At 44.1% G+C, this 19,742-nt stretch overlaps 1 protein-coding gene across 10 annotated transcripts in view; it reads right to left on the bottom strand.

The window, feature by feature from the left end:
- SLC44A3 (solute carrier family 44 member 3) overlaps positions 1-19,742 on the bottom strand; it is a 112,470-nt gene that overhangs the window by 51,436 nt on the left and 41,292 nt on the right. For all 10 annotated transcript variants that reach the window (XR_013384432.1, XM_077905505.1, XM_077905502.1 and 7 more), the window contains 2 exons: positions 12,464-12,629; positions 1,094-1,250 (listed from right to left, as the gene is read on the bottom strand). Coding sequence is in view for 9 of the 10 variants with exons in the window: in XM_077905505.1 (XP_077761631.1) it covers positions 1,094-1,250; positions 12,464-12,629 (323 nt within the window). In the remaining variant the exon portion in view is untranslated. The remainder of the gene's footprint in view (positions 1-1,093; positions 1,251-12,463; positions 12,630-19,742) is intronic.

Below are 19,742 nucleotides of genomic sequence, written 5' to 3'. Positions count from 1 at the left end.
AGGGTCCCCATGGGGAGTCCGCTTCTCCCTCTGCCTATGTTTTTGCCTTTCTCTCTGTGTCTCTCATGAATAAATAAAATCTTTAAAAAAATAAAAATAAATAAAAATAAATAAAAGGTTGGAATTAGGTAAACTTGTGACACTCTGATCAAGTCACAGGCACTGAGGTGGGGGTGGGGAAGGGATGAGCATTGTGTGAGAACAGAAAAGTTGGGAAAATTCCAACCTCCCTTGTTTGGCAGGCCAGAAATACCATGAGAACAGCTGTTTTCCTGGTGTTCTGGTTTCCACTGGCATTCATAACCAAATGTGCATGGAAATAAAAACCAGGGAGGCGAAAATCCCCCAGGCACAAAAGCCCCACAGTGTTCTGTCTTTTGAGCTGAGATTTAGGTCAGCTTGTCCATCTCTCAGTCTTAAGCAGGTCTTCTCTCGCTGTCCCTGACTCTCTCTCTCTCTCACACACACACACACCACACTCACATACTCACATGCACATTCATACACACACACTCACGTACTCTCTCACATAGGCAGACGCACACACTCACACACACACATTCTTTCTCTCCCACTCACTTATTAAAACTCCCTCCCTCACATACACCAGTCACCTCCCATGGCACCCTCTAGGAAATAGAAAAGGAATATTTTAGCATTAAAACAGAAACAAACATTATTCCTGTCTTGTAGTATATTTTATTTTAAAAGAAAAAGTATGATAAATGTCCATGATAACTTTTCAAAATTTGAAAAATTCTTCCCATTTGTTCAGCAAATGAAAAACCAGCTAACTCAGAACTACTCCCTCCCCACTCTCACCTCCACCACCTTGTGGGTAAAATAATAATAATAATAATAATAATAATAATAATAATAACAAAATTCTTCAACAATCAAAGCCATAAAACAGAGTCTGGAGACAAGAAGATTGCTGGGGGCAGGGGTAGGGGATGGGATCTGAAGGACACTGGGGCCTTTGGAATGGCCACTGCCACAGGGCCACAGTCCTGGCGTGGGGCCTGCTGAAACTGTCTGGTAACTGCCATTTCCGCCACTCAGCTCTGCACTGAGCACTAACAAGCTGCCTTACCTTGTCTTTCAGAGTGTTGTGAAGGTACATGAGAATGGTTCTTGGAATCCTCGTCACAGTCATTAAAAATGACCCTTTTATGGCTGTTCCTTGATGGTAGCAGAAAAGAATGGAGAGAGACCAAAGGATTGGGCGATCAGGAGGGTCATTTTTGTTTCTGGGAATTGGGGGAAAAAAGACAGCATTTAAAAACCACCATTTAAAACTTCTCTCCCAGGTTCAAATCATCAACGGTACTAACACTTATAAAGCAGTCATGCGACAAGCATTTGGCAAAACTTTGATACTCATTGGTAGCTAAGGTTAAATTATTTCTTGGCACTCAATGCTACAAACAGAACGTTAAAAAAATGCTGATGAATTAAGCAAGTTTCCCTCTTTACAAAGCCTCCCTACCTCCACCAATCCTGTAAGTTTTCTATTAATCTCATTTTTTTTTAAGATTTTATTTAATTTTTTTTAAAATTTTTTTTTTCTTTTTTAATGATAGTCACAGAGAGAGAGAGAGAGAGAGAGAGGCAGAGACACAGGCAGAGGGAGAAGCAGGCTCCATGCACCGGGAGCCCGACGTGGGATTCGATCCCGGGTCTCCAGGATCGCGCCCTGGGCCAAAGGCAGGCACCAAACCGCTGCACCACCCAGGGATCCCTAAGATTTTATTTATTCATGAGAGACACAGAGAGAGAGAGACAGAGGCAGAGACACAGGCAGAGGAAGAAGCAGGCTCCATGCTGGGAGCCTGACGTGGGACTCGATCCTAGGACTCCAGGATCACACCCTGGTCCGAAGGCAGGCGCTTAACTGCTAAGCCACCCGAGGATCTCCAATCTCATTTTCACTTTCAGAAATTTAATTATATAATAATTTCCAAGGTTTACATGACATATGTAAATATTGCCAGTATTAGCTTGGTGATTAAAATCACCACCCAGTCACACGACCAGAAGGGCAGCCACGGACACAGCAGCGAGCTCCGGCTTAATGTGCGGGAACAGAAAGTTCTTGCACAAGGCTCAAGGCTCCGAAAATCCAGCTGATTTCTACTCTGCTCTTTAAAGGTCACTCCAGTGTGAATCATTTGTGGAACTTGTCGTGACACAGCAATCAAGAATGCGAGGGCCCATTTCACAAGCAGGGGGAAAACAAAAAGAGAGAAAGAACAGAAGGGGCACAGCCTTCACCCTACCCGAAACCTGAAAGATAAAACAAAGGAGGGAGGGCTGAGCAACCCCTCCCCTGACCCTCTGAATTTCCTGCTGGTGCCAGTTCTAGAAAATGAGGCCCTTTCTGAGAAGCTACCTCACTGATTCCAACTGAAGCTCGGTTTCTTCATAATGGATTATTCTACAACCCGCTCTGGTTGCTAATAAGTCACTATGAATCAAGGTTTTGACAAGAGCCTAGGTTTTGAGGGAGAAAAAGGAACGCGGCCAGAAATGTCTCAAGAGTTGGCAAGGGCTCTATTTTGCTGTTACTGAAATCATCCAGGAAGGAAAGGAGAACACGAAAGTCCTATTGGGAGCGGAGTAACCGTGATCCAGTTGTCCCACAAAAGGGTGATGTGTGTTCCAACTCAATAGTCTTGAAAATAGGAAATACCAGGGAAACTATTGGTGATACGAATTCATGTTGGCCTGATAAACCAGAAGAGTAGTACAGGCCAGGAAAATCTGACACAATTTTTCCCTTTTCTCAGCTTTTTTTTTTTTTTTTTTTTTTTAAAGGAAGAATGTTTACTTTTCCATTTAGGAGATTTATGTGCTTTAGGACTTATTACAGTGCTCGAGAGGATGCAAGGAAGAGTGGACAACACCTGCTTTCCATCTGGTAGGGAAACAAGTGATTCACAGGCCACTGTGAAGGGGCCTTTGGAGTCTGGTCCTTCAGGTTTTGAAGTCTGGGCTTGAGCATCATCTTTCAGAGAAAGGTTCTGCTGGGATGGGATTAACCATTTCAGGCAGCGGAGTGACGCTCGTGGGCCATGACACATTCTGGCTGTGAGTCCGAGGCTCTCCAGGGCTTGGGTGGAAGAAGATGCATGAGTTCCAGAAGCTGGGTTATCACGGGACGAGAGAGACACCTTAAAAAGCAGGCCCTTTAAACTCAGGCCAGCTCGTGGAGCCCGAGTTCGATACCCACCCCCCCACCCCATTAGACACCACCCTACAGAAAAGGGTTAATAAGTGGAGTGTCTGAGGTCTCCACCTTCCCTTCTTAGACCTTTCTCCATGTTCCAAGGTAACGTCGCCCGGCCATGCCGCCCTGCTGTGTTCGTGGCCAGACCTTCATCTCGGTCTCCTCACACCCTCAGGAGGACGCACCTGATTACATCCGAGGAAGCTTAAAATACTCCTTATCTCTGATGTCATCGTATTTTGAGAACTGGCTCTGGGGACGGCCAGGCAGCGCCGGGCGTGCGGGGCAAGCCGGGGATGGGCTGAGGAAGCTGGGCCCCCGTCAGGCCTGGCCTCTGGGCCCGGGGCCTACTGCGAGCGGCGCCCCGTCCGCCCCGCTGCTGGGGGGATGGCCTAAGGAAGACCTGGGGCCTGTGAGGGACTGGGTGACCCTAGGAGGTGCCCCCACCGCCACGGGGCCCAGCTTCTCCCTCCTTGCACCGCGTGGCTCTCGTGAGCGCTGAAGGCCCCGGCCCTGTCACGGGAGCCCGAGCCCCAGGACGCCACAGCCACTCAGGTCGCTAAGCAGAGGCTCTGGCCGGCCCCTCAACCAGGCGTGGGGCAGCTCGGCCGGCGGCCTCGGGGAGCTACAGGCCGCGTCAGCTCTAGGGCGCCCGCAGGCCTGAGGAGCCCTCGGCGGCGTGAGAAGTCACTCCTGGCCGCGGCGTGACGGCTGCCCTCCAGTGAACGGGTGCCCCAAGGGAGGAGACCATCCTTTCCCGAGGTTTCTTCCAGCAACATCACTGTACGCTTCATCTTTCCCGTCCTCCAGAAGAAAGGAAATGGTCTTTGTTACAAAGGACAGGATCCTGCAGCTGCCCCGGGCCGCTCTGCTAGGGCCGCCAGCCCGCGCCGCCCCCCCCGCCCTCCCGCGCCCTCCCGGGCAGGAGCAGCTCGAAGCCGGCTCTGGTACGCGTGAAAGCAACGATGAGCTCAGGCCTCAGGCGGCCCCTCTGCGAGTTGAACGGTTCCAGTTCCTTCCTGTCGCACCCCCAGCCACATCTTTACGGCTCTCTGTTGACCCCTCTTCGAGCGAATGGTTGTAAAAGAGAAATTTTACAGGCTGCCCTAGCCTGGCACCTGACGGTCTCCGCACCAACTCCTCGGTTGTCTTAACGCTGACGTGAATGACGAGAGGAACGCACCCTGGCTAACCCTCTCCGGAGGGCAGGCCCCAACGTGAGATGCTGCGAACCCCGGGAGGGCGGAATACCTTAAGGTTTCAAAGTGAGGCCCCATGAAGAAAGGAAAGTGGAGCTCTTTAATTAAGCCATAGTGCTGCAGGGGCACCTGGGGGGCTCGGGGCCTGAGCGGCTGCCTTCGGCCCAGGGTGTGATCCTGGGGTCCTGGGATCGAGTCCCGCAGCGGGCTCCCTGCAGGGGCCTGCTTCTCCCTCTGCCTGTGTCTCTGCCTCTCTCTCTCTCTCTCTCTCTGTCTCTCATGAATAAATAAATCTTAAAAAAAAGAAAGAAAGAAAGAAAGAAAGAAAGAAAGAAAGAAAGAAAAAAGAAAGAAAGAAAAAGAAAGAAAGAAAGAAAGAAAGAAAGAAAAAGAAAGAAAGAAAGAAAGAAAGAAAGAAAGAAAGAAAGAAAGAAAGAAAGAAAGAAAGAGGGATCCCTGGGTGGCACAGCGGGTTAGCGCCTGCCTTTGGCCCAGGGCACGATCCTAGAGACCCAGGATCGAATCCCACATCGGGCTCTTGGTGCATGGAGCCTGCTTTTCCCTCTGCCTGTGTCTCTGCCTCTCTCTCTCTCTCTCTCTCTCTGTGACTATCATAAATAAATTAAAAAATTTAGAAAAAAAGAAGAAAGAAAGAAAGAAAGAAAGAAAGAAAGAAAGAAAGAAAGAAAGAAAGAAAAGAAAGATATAGTGCTCTAGGGGCACCTGGGTGGCTCAGTGCTTGAGCACTTAGGCTCAGAGAGCGATCCTGGAGACTTGGGATCGAATCCGCATCGAGCTCCCTGCATGGAGCCTGCTTCTCTCTCTGCCTGTCTCTGCCTCTTTCTGTGTCTCTCATGAATAAATAAATAATAAAAAAGAAGTAGTGCTCTAAGTCGACATGCATTTTATTTTATTTTTATCAAAGTAATGTGTAAATATCTTAAGTCAGATAGCAAGAGGCTAACCAGCAAAGAGAGCAGTTTGCTTTCCTCACTGCTAATTTTCTTCCCCTAGAGGTCATATGTTAGCTATTTCTTCTATAACTTACCCCACACTTCCAAATAGCGTATTCTCTCTGCATATATTTTTTCAGTCTCTAATATTGTCTACTGACTTCTCACATTTTTTAAGAGAGCGGGGAGAGAGGTTGAGGAGGGGGAAGGGCAGAAGGAAAGGGAGAGAAAGAATCCCAAACAGGCTCCACAAGCAGCATGCAGCCTGATGCAGAGCTCCATCCATCTCATGACCCTGAGATCACTACCTGGACCTGAACCAAAACCAAGAGTTGGACTCAACTGCCTGAGCCACCGAGGCACCCCTGACTTCTCACTTTGAAACATGTTTGTTGATTGTTTCTCTCATACAACCTAAACATTTTCCCATTGTCTCGTTCTTCTCAATGTAATTATGTTGAAGTTTTTAGAGTTTTTTCTCATCTTTTTTTGAAATATCATTGACATAGGACATTGTGTAACTTTCAGGTGGATGAGGTGTTGATCTGATACTGACGTACTACAAAATGATTGCCACCACAGCAGTAGCTAACACCTGCATTACGTCATATAATTACATTTCTTTATTGTGGTTAGAGCTTTTAAATTCTACTCTCTTAGCAACTGTCAGGTATATTATACAGTCTTATTAACCATAATCACCATGCTGGACATTGAATCCCTAGAACTTATTCATCCTACCTTGAAGTTTGTACCCTTTAACCAACATCTCCCCATTTCCCCCAGCTGTACCCCTGACACCCGTTAGTCACCACTCTACTGTTGCTAAGTTTCTACTGTTTTGGCACTTGTTACATTCTACATATAAGTAAGACCATACAGTATTTATCTTTGTTGGGCTTATTTTGCTTATTAGCACGATGCTCTCAAGATCTCTCCACACTTTCACAAATGACAAGATTTTCTCCTTTCTCGTGGCTGAATAAAATTCCAGTGTGTGTGTGTGTGTGTGTGAGCACCACATCTTTATCTAGCTACCTGTTAATATTTGATTAACATTTGGGTTGTTTCCATAGCTTGGCACTGTGAATAATGCTGCAATAAACGTGGGAGGGCAAATATCTCTTTGAGATCCTATTTCCATTTCCTTTGGATAAATACCCAGAAGCGGGATTGCTGGATCATATGGTAGCTCTAGTTTCAATTTTTTGAGGAACCTCCAAACTGTTTTCCATAGTGGCCGCACCAGTTTGCATTCCCACCAACAGTGCACAGGGGTTCCCTTTTCTTCACATCCTTGCCAACATTTTTTATCTCTTTTCTTCTGATGACATCCATTCTAACAGGTGTGAGATGATATCTCCTTGTGGTTTTGATTTGCACTTCCCTGATGATGAGTGATGTTGAATACATTTCATGTACCTGTTAGTCATTTGTATGTCTTCTTTGGAAAGATATCTATTCAGTTCCTCTGCCTATTTTTTAACTGGATTTTTTTCTTAAGAGGTGACCTTTATTTATAATTTTATTAAATTGATTTTAGAGAAAACACATGCACAAATTGGGGGAGGGGCAGAGGGAGAAGAAGAGGCAGAGATTCTTAAGCTGACGCTATGCTAAGTAATGAACCGAGGCGGGGCTCCATTAGGAACCTGAGATCATGACCTAAGCCAAAACCAAGAGTCAGATACTTGACTGAATCACACAGGCGCCCCTTTATTTTTATTTTTAAAGATTTTATTCATTTATTTGAGAGAGAGCGAGAGCATGAGTGGGGGTAGGGACAGAGGGACAAGCAGACTTCTCACTGAGCAGAAAGCCCTATATGGAGCTTGCCTTGATCCCAGGACACTGAGATCATGACCTGATCTGAAGTCAGATGCTTAACTGAGCCATAGGCACACCTAGTTATTTATTTTTTAGAGAGAGAGAAAAAGATCACATGTGAGTGGGGTATTGTGGGGAGGAGCAGTAGGAGAGGGAGAAAGAAAATCTTAAGTAGGCTTTGCAAGTGTGGAGTCCAATGTGGACTTGATATCATGATCCTGAGATCATGACCTAGGCCAAAATCAAGAGTCAGACACTTAATCAACTGAGCCACCACGTGCCCCTTAACTGGATTCTTTTATTGTTATTGGATTATATGAGTTCTTTATATATTTTGGATATTAACTCTTTACGGGATATACGATGTGCAAATATTTTTTTTCTGTTTTCATAGGTTGCCTTTCATTTCGTTGGTTTTTACTGTGCAGAGAAGGTGAATAATTTATATCCTGAAAACTACAAGATTTTAATGAAAGAAATTTAAGAAGACACACACAAATAGATATTTCGTGTTTATGGATCAGAAGAACTCAGATAGTTAAAATATCCATACTATCCAAAGCCAGTATAGATTCAATGTATTGACTACCAAAATTCCAGTGACATTTTTCACAGGAGAAAAAAAAAGCAGTTCTAAAATTTGTATGGTATTACAAAAGATCCTAAATAGCTAAAGCAGTTGTGAGAAAGATGAACAAACATGTAGGCATCACACTTCCTAATTTCAAATTATGCTACAAAACTATAGTAATCCAAACAGTGTGGCACAGGCATAAAAATGACAGATCAGTGGAACAGAATTAAGAGCTCAGAAAGGGAAAAGGATGGTCCCTTTTATAAATGGTGTTGGGAAAACTGGATATCTACATATTGAAGAATGATATTAACCCCTATCTTACACTACTCACAAAAATTAATTTGAAATGGTTTAAAGACTTAACCATAGGAACTGAAATCATAAAACGAAAGAAAACATAGGGAAAGGGCTCAGCATTGGTATTGGCAGTGATTTTTTGCATATGACACAAAAGCACAGCAATGAAAGCAAAAATTAGTAAGACTACATCGAATTAAAAATCTTTGCACAGTAAAACAAACAACAACAACAAAAACAAAAATGAGAGGCAATCTATGTAATGGGAAAAAAAGTCTATGTAATGGGAAATTTTATTCCTAAATATTTTATTGTTCTTGATGCTATTGCAAATGGGATTGCTTTATTTTTCAGATATTTTGTTATAGAAATGCAACTATTTTCTGCATGTTGATTTTGTATCCTGCAACTTTACTGAATCCATTTATTAGTTCTAATAGTTTTTGGTGGAGTTTTTAGGATTTTTCTAGATAGAAGATCATATCGTCTGCAAACAAAGACAATTTTACTTCTTTCTGTCTGATTTGGATACCTTTTCTTTCTTTTTCTTGCTCTGGCTAGGAATTCCAGTACTATACCGAATAAGAGTGGTGAGAGTGGGCCCTCTTCTCTTGCTTCTGATCTTAGAGGAAAAACTTTCAACCTTTTACCATTGAGTATGTTTTAGTCAGTGTTTAGTGTTTATATTATCAGTACCTAAATAACATTCACAACTGATCCAAGTAGTGTATTCTTTTTAAAACTTGTGTATTTTTTATTTTTATTGAAATATAAACCAAGTAGTGTATTCTGATTCTAGTTCCTTTCCTATACAACTTTTGGGTTTTCCTGAAGTTAATAATTGTTTCACGTTTTACATTTGCTTGGTTTCCCATGGGCTTTACCAAATGCTTTATCAAAGTGTAAATCTTTACTTGTTTAAACACATCTGGTATTCTCTTAGTTTTCTTTCCCTACCTCTCCCTTCCCTTGGAGACATGCCTCCTGGAGCCCACTGCTCTCCTGCTCCTCCTTGGCCTGGATATTTTTTATAACTGCTATATAGCTACCCTTCTGGGAATTCCCTGTTCTTCTTTACTGTGTTGGAGCCCATTTCCTGAAACTCCTATTTTTCTCCCTGGCTTACTCACTCATTTCAGAGGAGAACACCCTTCCCAGGAAAGGAGATGGAGAAGAAAATCTTCTGGGATGTTGCAGTCCTGAACATGACTTTATTTTCTTTACCTTTGATTGACAGTATGAATACTTACAGAATTCTAGTTTTGGAAATAATCTCTTCTTAGAATTTTGACGAGTTTGCTCCATCGTCTTCCTCGTTCAGAGTTGCTGTTGAACATCAGACTCCATTCTAGTTCTTGATCCTTTGCCTGTGATCTATTTTTCCCCTTAGAAGCTTCTGGGATCTTCCCTTTACTCACGTCCTCCAACTCTGGGAAATTTTCTTTGATCACTTCCTCCTTTCTCTTTCCTTTGTTCTCTATTTTTGGAACTTGTATTAGTCAGATGTTGAGTCTCCAAAATGTATCCTCTAATTTTTTATCCATCCTTTATTTTCCATCTCTTTGTCTTTTTGCCCTACCTTCTATAACAATTTTTCAATTTTATATTTTAATTCTTCAGAAGGAAATTTTCACTTTTGCAATCATATTTTTTATAAATTTATTTTTTATTGGTGTTCAATTTGTCAGCATATAGAATAACACCCAGTGCTCATCCCGTCAAGTGCCCACCTCAGTGCCCGTCACCCAGTCACCCCCAACCCCCGCCCACTTCCGCTTCTACCACCCCTAGTTCATTTCCCAGAGTTAGGAGTCTCTCATGTTCTGTCTCCCTTTCTGATATTTCCACTCATTTTTTTCTCCTTTCCCCTTTATTCCCTTTCACTATTTTTTATATTCCCCAAATGAATGAGACCATATAATGTTTGTCCTTCTCCGATTGACTTATTTCACTCAGCATAATACCCTCCAGTTCCAACCACGTCGAAGCAAATGGTGGGTATTTGTCGTTTCTAATGGCTGAGGAATATTCCATTGTGTATATAGACCACATCTTCTTTATCCATTCATCTGTCGATGGACACCGAGGCTCCTTCCACAGTTTGGCTACTGTGGACATTGCTGCTAAAAACATCGGGGTGCAGGTGTCCCGGCATTTCATTGCATCTGTATCTTTGGGGTAAATCCCCAGCAGTGCAATTGCTGGGTCGTAGGGCAGATCTATTTTGAACTCTTTGAGGAACCTCCACACGGTTTTCCAGATGCAATCATATTTTTAATGACTAAGATGCCTTTCATTTTTTTTCTTGGTACCTATTTTATGAATGCAGTATTTCTTTATTCTTTCTGAGGATATTATAGGGTTTTTGTGGAGTTCTTTTTTGGTCATTTTCTTCTGCTTGCATTGTCTCTATTTCCCTTAAATTCCCTTTGTTTTGTTCATTTTGATCTTTTTCTTTCACTGGAGGTTTTTCTGTGAATGTTGAATCATCACTGACTACTAATTTATATCTAAGACTGAGGCACTAAAGAGTGAATTGGAAGCTCTGTATGAGGGGTGACAGTTGTCTGGTTCAGTCAAGGAATCATTTCACTGGGGATCCCCTCCCCCACCACACGGCATTATCTGCAGGTCTTTACTTTGGGTTGGTAATTTCTCCAAAGAAGAATCCTCTAATTTCTTGCCAGGGGAATATCAACCTGGCTGTCAGCATCCTAGGAGCTGAGCCATGGAATGCATGTTGGTGGCAGTGGGGGTCCTCACTATTCAGTATTTAGACTTTTACTTATCTGCCCTTCTTTCAGTACAGAGCCTTACCTCCAGCTTCAGTGGTGCCAGATACCCCAAGGTCTGGACCCTTTCTGGTTTACCCGTCCAGAAAGCAAAGCTCCTGTCTTCTGTTGGCTTGGAGAAGGGGCCCTGGAGCCTAACTGTTCCTTAGGCAGTCCTATAACTAACCTTCAGAAATACATTTTACACTTGAATTCCTGGGCCTCTCTAGGTATTTGTGGCTCAAATCAGCCTGTATCTTATTTTCACCTCCTCTCTCCACGGTCCCCCGCCGCCCCCCCCCCCCCCCCCCCCCCGCCCCAGATGAGCCTTGCTAGGTTTGTCCTTCTCAGCTTCGTAGCTACTCATCCATCCTCTCTGCAGCTTTCAACATCTGGTTGATTATTTCTTTTCTCTGTCATTTCCTTTTCTATTGTCCTTGTGTGTTTATGCTTCTTTCATTCGTTCTTTCATGATTTGGAGAGGGAGAGGAGTTGGGGTAGGAGGAGGGATTAGAGATACAGATACATGCTTCACTGGAAGTCCAAACCAAAAGCCCCTATTGAAAATGGTTTGGTTTTGTGATTCTAAGATAACACAAAATCACTATTGTCAGACAGATGTTAGCTGCTGGTGCAACATGGTTAGAATAATCTTTGCTCCCCTACTCAGGAGCAAGCAGCACACCACCCACCTCCAGTGGCTCTGAGGTTCTCAAGGCCAAGGACTATAAGCTCTGTGTGCATCCTACAGAGTCTCTGATGATGAAAGCTCTCAAACAACACCCCTGTATTAAAACCCACAGTGCTCCTTATTGTCGGGAGGTAATTGCTCATTGGGATGAATCATCCCTGGTTGACTTTCTTACCCCCACGAATATTCATGCTTATCTGCTCATTTGGTCTGGGAGATTAGAGGAGGATCAGCCCTATCATGAAATAAACTTCCTGTCCTCAGTCCAACCCTGTCATTGTCCTGGCCTGCTCTACTTGCCTGTGGTTTTATCCTTGCCCCATGGAGAGTCACACACACAAATGAGGTAAAAAGTTAGGGTATGTGTGTGTCCTCCATTATTTTGATGAGGTAATGGGATGAGAACACTTAACTAAGTATCATGGTGAACAAAGAAGTAATTAATTCACTAGTACTTAAGTATATGAACACAAACTATATTTTATTGCTATATACAATTTCCTTAGGATTTAAAATTATTTTCCAAGAAAACATTTTCCTCATTTTACACAAGATAAATAATGCTCACAGAACTTACTGAAGTGTGTTCCAAATAGACCAGTATTTTTTTTAAGTTTGAAGTCAAAAAGAATGGATACTTACAGAAGTCAACCTTTCCTTTCCGACGTTTTCAACTCTAAGCAGTTGGATTATACCCCTGTTTTGCTTTCCTATGCATTTTCTAGTTTAAGGCAAAAGAGCTTGGAAATGTGACAAATTTAAGGTATAATATTTCTTTTCACTTCCAAAGGAGCATCCTGCTCTGATTTTTACCTTAGGTCTTACTCCTGCCAACCCCTTTTAAAACTCCAAAGTATCTTTCATGATACTTGACATGAAGGATGTAGACAAATCAAGAGCAGTAACATGCAAGACCTACCTGTTGAAGTAGCAAGTGACCAGTGCCCCAGCTATAGTCATCTGCTGGCATGTGAGGATGAATTCGCTGGTCCAGATGAGGCCAATTAAATGGTACCACCACATATACCGAATGCCTACAAGAGGCTGATATTCCACTTGGCCACCTTCAATAACCTGTGCAGCTCCTAAAGTTTAAAACACAAACATGCTTTACCTCAATGTTTGCCCAACCATGGGAGATGATTCAATGGGCCATACTTCCTTGTAGCTGGCCGTTAGCATTATGTAGACTCACAGATGCCAAAGTAAAGTTGGAAGCATCCACCCTAATTTGATATCTTCATAGCAAAAATTGAAAAATGAGAACACACTTTTAACTTATGAGTAATATCAATAACAATATTCATGATGACTGATGGGTAGGTAATTTGTGAGACACTTGAACTATACAAACTCTAAGGCTCATCCCACTTTGTAGAAAGGAAAACTGAGGTTTGGGAGAGTCAGGAAACTTTTTTTTTTTTTTAAGATTGTATGTATTTATTCATGAGAGACACAGAGAGAGGCAGAGACACAGGCAAAGGGAGAAGCAGGCTCCTGAGCCTGATGCGGGACTCAATCCCTGGACCCTGAGATTACGATGTGAGCCAAAGGCAGATGCTCAACCACCGAGCCACCCAGGTGTCCTGAGTCAAGAAACTTTTGATAAACTCACTGCTCATGATCAGTGAAAGGAGAATATAAATCCTGATATGCCAGATTCTAAAATTTATAGTTTTTCTACCACACTTCTTTATGATACAAACAAAACTTGTTATGTGGGTGAAATCACACAAAGCCATTGGGACTATAGCCTAGAACTCTGGTTCACCAAAAATTTAGAGTTTATAAAAGACCCAAGAAGCTTCATTTTTTCAAAGGGGTTTATTTCAGATTTCACTGCAAGGACAAACTCTTCTAGCACATTTAAAAAACCTATTGGGTCTCAATGGTAACTTTCCAGTTCATATCTCAGCTTGAGCCTTTCCTGGTTAGCCCAAGGCAAGATATTTAGTCTCCTTAAGTATAATGTCCATTTCCTGCTGGTAGTTGGAATGAGATTACATGGTAAATGCTTAATATAGGGTCTGGTCCATAAAAATTTCATTCCATAAATGATAATGATTGCATGAAGTTTCAGGAGCTCAATATTGTGTTAAACCAGGACAGCAGGGTCATCCCGGCAGTGCTCTACCTTTGACATGGCTATACCCTCTTTTATTTGCCCTCAGCTAAAGAAGCCCCTGAATTAGCTCTCAATTCAATTCAGTTCAGGTTGGATTTAGTAAATCCAAATCCCAGCTGTGTGGCTGTTTGATTTCTAGATGTTCTCCATTATGTGTTTAGAATAAACCACTGTTATGTAAGAAGACAGGCACTTCAGTCTTTAGCAAAGCCTACAACTTGAACAGCATTTAAAGGTAGTTTCATATTTTCCTTTATAGCTATAAATTGGTTTTAGGTTCATAATTCACGTGTCTATAGACATTCACAATAGGGTCCCTGCAGAGGAAGTGGGAGAAGATAATCATACTGTAGAGCAATCTGATTCCATGGACCACGGCTAGCCTTAGTTCCTTAGGCTCTGTGTTCTGCTGAACAAGAGTCACATTGTGAGAAACAGTGGAGAGGCTTGATTTACAGATTAGTTAATATTTATTGAGCACTGGGCTCTTTCTGGCTTGGAAGCAATCTCTGTTTCAGGTACGGCACTGATAAACATTTATGCTTTTCCAAAATGGGTGTGTTTCAGGAAAGCATTCCCAGGGCTATCGGAGCTGACCCCTCACCACTAACACAGTTTAGGTAGATCGGGTCAGTGGAGACTTGGGAGAATCACTTCATCGAATATCAGAAGTGACCAGGGCCAGTCAACAAGCACACTGTTACTTCCTGCCAGGTCAAGTCCTGGGGATAGACTACAGTTTTGCAAAAACAGGTCTACAACAAAACAAATAGTTTGGGGGTGGAAAATGTTCCCACAGAACAAGAGGAATGCTTTCTTTGACAGATGAAAGGTAAATACAGAGGCCCCGGATGCTAAAGGGGAATGGTCTCTCTTCTTGGCTGCCCTGCACTGTCAGGGGCACACTCACATATATTCCAGCTTGGCACACTGATGGCCCTAGCGACTGGAGAGTGGCTAAAGTGATAAGCCAAGGTTCATACCAGCCTTCAAGCCCTTGGCATTCCCCAAAGAAGCAGAAGCCGAGCAGCAGTAAGCTTGTAAGTTACTCTGGTCATTGCTGTTTTATTTTATTTTATTTTTTAAAAATATTTTATTTATTTATTCATGAGAGAGGCAGAGACACAGGCAGAGGGAGAAGCAGGCTCCATGCAGGGAGCCCGACATGACACTCGATCCCAGGACCCTGGGATCACACCCTGAGTCAAAGGCAGACGCTCAACCGCTGAGCCACCCTGGCATTCCTGGTCATTGCTGTTTTAGAGTCTCTTTGTCTAAGCCACCTTCTATTTGTTCCTCTGGTTCGGTTATAGCAGGCTGTTTACAGACTTTCCTTGAGATTAGGGTTTCACAACTTCTCAACAAACCAACTGACATTTTGGTGCAGATAATCCTTATTTGGGGGTGGGAGACTACCCTGCACACTGTAGGATGGTTAGCATTAATCCTGGCCTCTACCCACTAGATGCCAGGAGCAACTTTCCTCCCCACCTCCAGTTATGAACCAAAAGGTCTCCAGACATTGCCAAATGCCACCTGGGGGACAAACCTACTGCTCCAAAACCTCTGCTTTAGGCAAACCTTCTCTGAAGAATCAGGCGTTGTGGCCTCAGAGAGAAAGCCTGGAAAGGGGTGGTTGCAGCCTGTGGGTGGGGCAGGCGTGGTCATGCGCACAAGACTGCCCTCTCCTGGAGGACGGTGTCCGTGCAAGCGAGAGCCCTCAGAGGACCAGCCCCTTTGTTGCTAGACTGTTTCACTCTAGCTACCTACTAGATAACAGGAACTGGACTTCAGGTAGATCCCAAGATAGGATAGCTCCCAGGGATGATGGTGCAAAGGGCACTGAATTGGGAGAGGACTCGGTCCCACTCTCAGCTTTGACACATGTGATAAGCAACCTGGGCCTTTGTCCTCTCATTGTCAAGGAGAATATGGTGGACAAGATGAACCCTGAGGCAATGGTTACAGGCTTGGGCTTGAGTCCCACAGGCTGAGATTCATATCTCTGCACCATCCCCTAATGGCCGACCAGCCTCAGGCAGGTCACCTTGGAACACCTCTGTTCCATCACTTGTAATGTGAAGACACTAATACCCGCTCCTTGCACGCTTGGTGACCCCGTCCACTCTTGTGACTCCGAGTACCACACCCGCAGCTGCTATGGGATAAAGTGGGTAAGACACTTGGAAGAGTGAGTACCCAATACAGGGGTAGCTATAACTGAAATACAGGTAAAGAGAATTCCAGCTCTGGAGTTAGCAAAAATTTTTTTAAAAGATTTTATGTATTTACTTGACACAGAAAGAGAGGATAAGCAGGGGGAGTGGGAGCTGGAAAGGCAGAAGCAGGCTCCCCGCTGAGCAGGGAGCCCAACGTGGGGCTCCATCCTAGGACCCTGGGATCCTTACCTGAGCCGAAGGCAGCCCTTAACTGACTGAGCTCCCCAGGTGCGCCTGGAGTTAACAAATATTTATTAAGCATCTACTGCAGGTTGGAATGATTCTGGACATTAGCCATTAAGGGGGGAACATGAAAGAAGCAAATAAAGAATCAGAGAGAAGACCCCATCTGAGTGACTATCAGGAACTCACATGGTGCTTTACCAGTCTCTCCATCTCCCCTTCAACTTCTAAAGGTTTTTCCCCATTGCCACTCTCTGTCGATGGAGACCTACTTCTAGTTTCCAGAAGAAAAGGGAGCAATTGGCAAGCTTCTGCGGGTGCCTACCCCCAACAGCTTACCTGGTCAGCATGAGCCGTAGCCTGACCCCCAGTTAATGTGATAAACTGTCCGTAATCCTCCTCTAGATCCCCCCCAATCTTCTGATGACAGCTCTTCAGCAATTCTCGCCTCCTGCTTCCTTCACCTAAGTATTCCTCTCGATGGAATCATTTTTAACCATCTCTCGTCTTTGAAAGAAAAACAAACCCTACTCTTGACTCTCCTCCTCTTGCTTCCTTGCCATTTCTCTGTTCCTCTATAAAAACATTTTTAAGGTTATATATTTATTTATTTTAATATAATCTCTACCCCCAATGTGGGGCTAGAACTCATGACCCCAAGACCTAGCGTTCCACGCTCCTCTGAGTGAGCCAGCCAGGTGCCCCTTTGCTCCTCTTTTGTGGCCAAACTGCTCAGGATTGTGTCTACATACACTTCAATCCTTTTCTCCCTCTTCAAGCCACTCGGATCGTGATCCACTCCCCTCAGATTTCACTGAAGCCGTTTTGTTGCTAAATTCAGTGGTCAGTCCTCAGGTCTTACCTCGCTTAGCAGTAGCATTTGACACATCGGACGCCACTAACATGTCCCTGGCGTCCTTCACCCGAACTCCAGGACACTTTCCATCCTCCTGGGGCTGCTCCTGGCCGGCCTCAGTTTCTGTTCCTCCTCAGCTCCAGAATCTCTTCCACTGAAGGTCCCCGAAACACGTCCTTTCTACTCCTGTGGTGTTAAATATCATTTATATGCTCCCCAATTCCCAAATGTAGATCTCTAGCTCGGATGGCTCCAGAAATCTCAGGTTCAAACTGCTCATCCCCCGCTTGACATCTCCATCTGGCTGCCAAGAAGATGTCTCAGTTAACATAATCAAAACCTATATAATCCCCCATAAAATGCTCCATTCAGAGTCTTGCCCCCTCTCAGCTGACGGCAGTCCCATCCTCCAGTTGCTCAGTGTCACCTCTAGATCTCTCCTCCACACCTCTCCACTAATATATCAGGAAATCCTTCAGAATAGACTCAGAATCTGATATGTCACACCTCATCCATTATTATGCCAGCATCATCTCCTCCCCGGATGGCTGTTAGAATGTACATCAGATCACGTCACTATTCTGCTTAAAACTGTAATGACTTCCCAGGTCAGATCAGAACCAGAGTTCCCATAAAGGCTACAAGGCCCAAGGATCTGACCCCATGCTCTCTCTGACCCCCTGTTGACCCACGCTCTCCCTTAACCATCCCACTCCAGCAGAAGGGGTCTGCTCACTGTTTCCCCAGTACCCTTGCCTCTTGCTGTTCCCTTTGCCAAGAACACTGTCCCTTCCCTTATATGGCCTCATGGCTCTGCCCTTACCTCCTTCAAATCTTTGCTCACGTCACCCCAAAGAAGTCCTCCTCACTCACCGCATTTAAAATTACTCTCCCCCTTAAGCATTTCTCATTCCTCCTCTCTGCTTTCTCTCCATACCACTTATTAACTTTTAATGTACTATAAAATTCACTTATTTTATTTAACACCCATCCTCCCTAGCTTCCAAACTAGAAGGAAAGCTGTATTTTTCTAAAACAGGGTCTGATACAGTAAATGTTCAATAAACATTTATTGAATGAACAAATAAATGAATGAATCAACTTTCCTCAATATATCCTATGTATACATAAATAAATCCAATATATCTTATATCCCTAATAATCTTATTATAGAGATCTGAGACCATTTTCTGGATATCATCAATATCAACTGGAGGAAAGTTATCATGAAGCTAGTTATAAGTCCAGGTATTATATACAAGCTTCAAAGCATTTTGAAAGATTAAGGTGATACTCATGATCATATAAATGGCAGTTTCTCAAGGAAGGCAGACCAGCCGGTTGGGATAATTTCCCAAAGGAAGAAGGTCCAACTTGGAAGGACTCAGCTTTCTAGTACATTCTATACTTTGGCCTCTTCCAGCAAATTGGCTCAGGTGTCCCACTGACATCCCTCCTGCCTGTGTCTCCCACTGGCTCAGCTTCTGCTCTGATGGCATGCAGATTAGGGAAAAAGAGAAGAAAATCTCACTGACATAGAGTCTGGGATTTACCAAGTTCATTCTGTGTATACATCTCATTTAATACAGCACTAATGCGAATTCACTCACTGATTCAGGGCACACTTCCTGAAGTCATTTGGGGGCTGCAGGCTGAGTTGAGAAACACAGAAAAAAAAAAAAAAAGACATGGCCCTTGCCCTCAAGATGTTCGTATGCTAGTGGGATGGTAACGCATGAGTCAGTATCTTGCAATACTGTTCTTGGTAGGACTCGTCACCATGGGACATATACTATATTTACTTACTTATTCCCTCTCTCCCCACTCACTGTCCTGCTCATGGCTGTACTTCTAGTTTCCAGGCCAGCGGTAGTAAGCACGCAGTGAAGAGCTATTGAAAGAATGAAGAATATAAAAAAAAAAAAAATGCCAGGAAAATGAAGAAGCAATACAAAGTATGCCTGGAGATTTTATAGATTGTCTAAGAAACAATGCTCCAAACAATTCCCGGAGAATGACTAGCTCCCCAGGCAGTTTGGGGTAGAGAGCTAGGGTGCAGTTCATGAAGAGGAGGTGTTTCCAGATGAAGGTCACAGCAGGTGCAAAGGCACAAAGATGTCCATGGAGATGGTTTTCCTTTGCACTTTCCCAACGGCGACCATAAACTTCAACAAAGCAGGAGCTGTTTCAGATCTCTTTTGTGCAAGCTCCCTCTGCCCGTCCCTAGGACAGGTCTGGGCTGCTAGGAGGCCTTATCTTCTCAAATTCTCAGACTTTAAAAAAGAAGACAATTTTCTTTTAGACTATGTTCTCAAATATGCCAGGCAGAGCAGAGACTAAAGCTGAAGCTAGTGCCAGATACTCCTTAGTCAACGGGAATTCCCAACATAAGGGACATACATGGTCCCTCATTTGCAAAGCAAAGCTCTGGCCTCATTTCATCCTCCTCACATCCCTGTGCAGCAGCTGGGGAAAGCCTCACTTTTCCATTGTGAAAAATGGGAAAAGGGAAGCACAGAATATTATCATACAAGGAAGGCCAGAGCCAGCCTGGATACTGGGTCCCTTGATGGGAAACCTGCCCGTCCCTACTGCCTCCTTCCCAAGCATGGCCCTTTGCCTGTCCCAAGAACCTGAACACATCCCTGCTATTACCTTTCTAACCACAGCACCTGGGGAGGGGAAGTGCCACCCTAAGATGGGCTTCAGCCACTGTTGACTCTGGGGCTTCCGGGGTCAACCTTATCGACATCTGGGCCTAATGAGGCCACATGGGCTCCTTCCACCCTGCCACCTGTACCTGCCGGGATCCCAA

The sequence above is a fragment of the Canis aureus genome, chromosome 8 (assembly GCF_053574225.1).
Source record: "Canis aureus isolate CA01 chromosome 8, VMU_Caureus_v.1.0, whole genome shotgun sequence".
In the NCBI taxonomy this organism is placed as follows: domain Eukaryota; kingdom Metazoa; phylum Chordata; class Mammalia; order Carnivora; family Canidae; genus Canis; species Canis aureus.
This window is presented reverse-complemented; position numbering and strand designations above follow the sequence as displayed.